Source organism: Sceloporus occidentalis, unplaced genomic scaffold (assembly GCF_023333645.1).
Source record: "Sceloporus occidentalis isolate IW3139 unplaced genomic scaffold, rSceOcc1.0.p SCAF_9, whole genome shotgun sequence".
NCBI lineage: Eukaryota > Metazoa > Chordata > Lepidosauria > Squamata > Phrynosomatidae > Sceloporus > Sceloporus occidentalis.
The window spans coordinates 38731420-38737500 of NW_028316989.1; the positions used below are offsets into that span (position 1 = coordinate 38731420).

General features: G+C 41.0%; 1 protein-coding gene across 5 annotated transcripts in view; it reads right to left on the reverse strand.

Moving 5' to 3' along the window:
- Positions 1 to 6081, reverse strand: part of LOC149307318 (cytoplasmic polyadenylation element-binding protein 1-like) — a 50205-nt gene that overhangs the window by 42224 nt on the left and 1900 nt on the right. For 2 of the 5 annotated variants that reach the window (XM_089538880.1, XM_089538878.1), the window contains exon 2: positions 689 to 866. In XM_089538880.1, coding sequence (XP_089395006.1) covers positions 689 to 866 — 178 coding nt within the window. Of the gene's footprint in view, positions 1 to 676; positions 867 to 6081 lie in introns of all 5 variants that reach the window. The other 3 variants (XM_089538879.1, XM_089538876.1, XM_089538877.1) reach the window with 2 other exon arrangements.

Here is a 6081-nt window from a genome sequence, read left to right on the forward strand (position 1 = left end):
AGCCAAGGAATGAGCCTGCATGCCAGTCATCTAAGAACTATGCAAAGTGTTTATTTTGGGAAGCTTTCTGAGCATCTAAGTTAGAGCTTATATATATGCTTTTCACTTTGGGGACATTTTCCTTCTATAAATCAATAGTTTCCAAACCTGAGAACACTACTCAGACTTGAGCTATGGAACAGAGCCCTGGTGGCGCAGTGGTTAAATGCCTGTACTGCAGCCACTCACTCACAAACCAAAAGGCTGTGAGTTCAATACTAGCCCAAGAGCTCAGGCTTGACTCAGGCTTGCAATCTTCCGAGGGTGCTAAAATGAGCACCCAGCTTGTTGGGGGCAATTAGCTTACACTTCGTAAACTGCTTAGGGAGTGCTTAAGTGCACTGATAAGTGGTATAGAAATGTACTTGCTATTGCTATTGCTCTCTAGCAGAAAGGACCAAACTGTGTGCTAAGAATCTGAAGGTTCCTCATCATGAGGGATATCATCCTCATCGTCCACTGATTCTTCCTTCTCTATGATCATGTTTTGCTACCTGCTTTGAAGTTGTCATGCACAAGAGTCCATCCAAAAAAGACCATCTAGAAAACTCCAAGCTGATTTTACACATTACAATAGGCTCCTCCAAGGAAATACAAGGACTAAAATTTCCTGTTACTTTAAAAAAGCAATACCTACTAAAAAAACTACCTGGCAGTAGTTCTCTTCTTTCTTTTGTGATGGGTGTTGCACAGACCCCATTGAAGTCAAGTGAGTTATCCAACATGGCATTTATTCGACGGAAAATATCTGCATTGCTGCAAGTGGTAAGAGCTGGAACATCACAGCTGTCCCAGCAATCTTTTGCTGTCCTTCCAATTCCTTCCTTCTGGAAAGAAAGGGAACAATGTTAGCAACACAATAGGCAAGTTCAGCTACATGCTACTTAAGCACACTTTTGAAACCATTCAGAGGAGAACGGGATAGACAACAGCTTATAAAGGATAATAAATCAAATATTTAACATACTCTTACTGTCCCCATTAAAGTGGGCAATTAAGAAGGAGTGTTTTCCACAAGCCTAAGATAGTCTATAATACATCACTTACAATGGTGATGCATATAAGAAATGGGAGATGAATTTACATCCCTGTCCATATGGTCTTTGGAGACCAATTATCAAAATGATTCAGGCATCTTCTACACTACAGGCTCTATAGTGACTTAATGTGTAGATCTTGTTTCTGTGCACCTTCATGGTGACCACCCATCACAGGTTTTCATGGCAAGATTTGTTCAGAGGGGGTTTACCATTGCTTCCCCCTGAAACTGACAGTGTGCGACTTGCCCAAGGTCACCCAAGGGTTTCATGGCTAAGTAGGGATTTGGACCCTTTTCTCTCGAGTCATACTTCAATACTTAAACCAGTATGCCATTCCACTAACCTTGCCATAGTAGTCTCTCTGAGATTTTCTGCAACCATAAGGACTAGAACACATACTAGGAGGTTCTAGAACACTAAAACTTACATCGAATACACATTCTAGTTTATGCCAATTCACACATACTGCACTTTAGTTATTACCTGCTCATCATTCACAGTCAGCACCAGGAAACGAAATAACTGAAAATACCACATTCCTGATAGTACCTGTGCTGTCAGGGTCAGTCCAGGAAACTGCAACAGCTAGCAAAAATCACTGAATAAGTTACCAATGACTTACACAAGGCAGCTAAAATTATCACATCTAGGAAGGAGTAAGCCTAACCTCACCACTGCTCCTTTGTGCTACAGCATCCTTGATGCTATAATTCATGAAGTTAAGGGCCAACAACAACAAAAAATGCAGGTTATCCAGCAGTAGCCACGTTTGACATAAAAATAAATCAGGATTCCTACTTTTCTGTAAAGCATGATACTGCAGACTACTTGCTCAGCTCCTCCCTTTGCACAGGTGAGTAAAATTAACAGAAAAATTACATCTTACATCTGAAACCAGGTATGGTTACGTGCAACCAAACTGTTGGAAAATCATTGCATTCTCTCTTCCCCTCCTCAGATAGTTAGGATTTTCTTGCATGCATCTCTACTGTCTTCTATCTCTATTTGCATGCCATTTGGTCCTGCTAAATTACAGGGGCAATAAATACCTTTGTAAGTTGGTAAACAGATCATGTGATCTAAGTAACTTCTTTAGGAAGTTCTCTCACACAATAGATCTCTCCTGCTTTCCCTTCGGTCTCTCCATCATCATGCTCTCTCAACTTCCCTCTGAAAGATGGTGAGATACAAACAGCTTCTTTTACCTGAACTAGATAGGTTAGGATGTAGCTTCCATGCATATGTAGATTTAAGCCATTAGTAAAGTTTTGTTTTTTAAACTACAAGCTATTTGTGTCAGCCTCAGTTCTTATAGAAGCACCTTAAGGCAAAAGACCCTTTCTGCTGCTCTGCTGATTTACAAGCTAGACCCTAACAGGCTTGGCTTTGATAGTTTTGATATTTTTGTTTCCTTACCAAGGGCTGAAGCCTTAGGAAACTTGAATTCCCCTACACAAACAAACCAGGATTTCTTACAATGTGCCAAAAGGGGAAAGGATGCTGCAGGATTTCTTACAATGTGCCAAAAGGGGAAAGGATGCTGGGTTAAGTTAGGAATTCTGACTCACTTATGTGTAAATGCAGCCAGTTGTCTCTTCCAAATAATTCACTTCTTTGTTTTTATGCCCAAAATGATTAAAGGGGTAGAGACTTTTCGGCTATTCTGTTATTTTGACCTACAACTCCCACAGTTCCTTACTACCAGCTATGCTGGCTGGAACCTCTGGAAAACATTGGTCAAAGCATTAAGAGAGGCAAAGATTCCCCACACCTGCTTTATAAAGTCCTTAACAGCAAATAAAAGCAGAATTGTTCTGCAGAGACAATGCCATAGTGGTAACTCCCTGAACTTCATTTGAGAAGTATGATTTGAAGATTATGAAGGCCAAAAGCATAGGCCAAGGTGATCTAAGGACCAGGTAAACATAGATACAAATCAAATTAGAAACCTTAAAGATCTTAACAGCTACTGCGTGTTTGGTATTTCATGAGGGTGATCACTCTTACCAGCAAATATAACTCATGGAAGCCAGGTGTCAATGATTTTGTACTTTGCTTAATCAGTGTGTATTTCACACCTCTTTTCAGGCAGGTGGAAAAGTCAGAGTGAGAGAGAACAGGGTAGAGCTTCAACAGAAGTGTGTCAGGAGAGACTATTCCTGCAGACCTCATCTGAAACTATTTTTTGTTAGAGGTGGCAAGAAAGAGTGTTGGTGTTAGATTAGTCGCTTATTAGTCTCCACAAAAATAAAATTCTATCTATAGCATTTTAAAAGAGCTCGTATTCACAAAATAGGTTTAGGTACTTTCTTCCTAAGCCTTCTTCCTAATGTACATTAGCTGCTCTATGATGCACTCTTTGCAAACTTGGGAATTGTAGTTCATTGTGGCACTGAAGCTCAATGTCCACAGTTCCCAGAATTCCCCAGCATTGAGCCAGGGTAGTGAAAACGGTCTCAAATTGGATGATTTCTGCAGTGTGTTTTGGACCAGAGTCTTGAAACCAAGTGGCATGCCAAAGAAGATTAAGTGCCTCCTCAGCGCAATGCAGAAATGCAGCAAAATGTTCCCAACATTTTGGGCCCTCAGATACTGTCCCAAAAACCTCAAACAAGACCAATTGTGAAGAATTATAGGAGTTGTAATTGAACAACATCAGGGTCTCAAGGTTAGGGACTTCTGTGCTAAAGGGCTGAAAATCTCTATTTTGAATCCTCCGGATGTTAATTATTTTATTTGCAAGCTAGGGACTTTGGGTGCTTTATTTAGAGGTTAGGCATGGACTAATACAAAGGTGACAAGCTGCAAGAAACACTCAAGCCCTTTTACACTACAAAACTGAAGTGCTATGAATCAGCTTTAACTGCACCTGCCTAAGGAATGCTGGGGTATGTAGTCTGGTGAGCCTCTAGACTAGAGCTCACTAGCTGAGAATTCTAAATGGCTCCCCCTACAAAATGAAGAAATAGAAATAGTAAAAGAGTTCCCATACCTTGGATCAAACATTGATCAGAACGAGGACTACCGTCAAGAAATCCAAAGATAACTAGGAATTGGGAAGGCAGCTAGGAAAGAATTAGAAAACATCCTAGAGAATGAAGATACACAACCAAGCACACAAGTTAGAATCATAAAAGCCACCTTTTCCCTATTATCATGCACAGATGCGAGATTTGGACAATTCAGCAAGCAGATAAGAAAGTCAATTCATTTGAGATGTGGTTTTGGAAGAGTGCTGAGGATACAACCCCCCCCCCCCCAAATAAATGGGTCATAGAACAGAACAAGTCTGAAGTCCCCCCTGTAAGCGAAGATGACAAGGTTGTCCTACTTTGGCCACCTCATGAGAAGGCATGACTTACTGGAAAAGACAATGATGCTAGGAAAGGTTAAGGGATGTAGAAAGGGAAGACTGCATGCTAGATGGGATAGACTTTATCAAGGAGGTCATGGAGCAATGGATGCAAGCTCCAGGAAAAGAGATTCCAGCTCAACATTAGGAAGAACTTCCTGACAGTAAGGGCTGTTTGACAGTGGAAAACACTCCTTCCTCGGAGTGTAGTGGAGTCTCCTTCCTTGGAGGTCTTTAAGCAGAGGCTGGATGGCCATCTGTCAATGGGGAAGCTTTGATTTAGATTTCCTGCACGGCAGAATGGGGTTGGACTGGATGGCTCTTGTGGTCTCTTCCAACTCTATGATTCTATGGGCATGAGTTTGCAAGACCTGAACAGAGCAGAAGAAGACGGGGAGTCTTGGAGATGTCTCAATCACAGGGCTGCCATGAGTTGCGATCAACTTGTTGCTGGTTGACAACAACAACAACAACAGCAGCAGATCCCAGGATTCCACAGAATGGAACCATGGCAGTTGAAGTGGAATCATAGTGCAGGAATTATGAGGCATGAAAGGTCCCCAGATGGTGGAGGTGGCTGGGTAGACGTGAAGATGTAAATAAAGGTCCATCCTTACCTCTCCAACATGCCAGACTGCATAGTCTCACCCTCCTTCCAACAGCCACCATTTCCCTAACCAGTGTGGTGGTTTAAAAGTTGCACTTCATACTTAGAGATCAGGGTTCAAATCCTTGCTCAGCTATGGAAGCCCCACCTGGTGATCCTGACCAAGTTACACTGTCTCAGCCTCAGAGGAGGAAGACAAGGCAAACCACGTTAAACAAACCTTGCCAAGAAGCCCCTGCTGTGAGCGTTTCTTATTAGTCTGAAATTGAAGGTACACAACAACAAACCTAACTAGCAAGACATGTACCATAACTCTTTGGGGATATGAGCTCGGAACAAGTTAAGGAACTGAGACCTTTTTCTGTACCTTTACACAAGCTGCATCCGTACTGCAAAAATTAACCCAGTATAAACCCACTTAAACTGCCAAGGCTCAATGCTATGGAGTTTTGGGAACTGTAGTTTGTTGTGGCAGCTGAGCTCTCAGAAACCTAAACGTCTCCCAAAACTATACGGTTGCCAAATTACATAGCACTGACCCAGAGCAATTAAAGTGGTCTCAAACTGCATTATCCCTGCAGTGTGGATGCAGACAGAGACTTTAGAAAGCCATTTCTAAAAAAAAGACTACAAGTTAGAAAGTTAGCATTAAAAAGAGCGAAGGAGGAAGGGAGAGAGAGAATAAACTGATTCTTAATTGAAAAGGAGGGGTAAATCATACAAATGCACCATCGTAGTTTAATACTATATTTGCATTTTCTCTCTGTCTTCTTTTATATTTTTTATTGAGTAGAACAACATTGTTTAGTGAAAGTGAAGTTTTTAGAACCATTGTATAAATGGTCTAAGAACTAGGATTTGGTAAATGAAATTAGAAGTAATACAGGGATAACTGCATGATCATTTGATAAATAGATATTTAAGCAACATGGAATTAAAGTAATAAAATAATCTTTATTTAAAAGGAAGAGCATGTGTTATATTTTGTTCAACATCAGTTCAGTCTTTCCCTTACATGTTGTTTTAGTCTATGAAATGTGTGA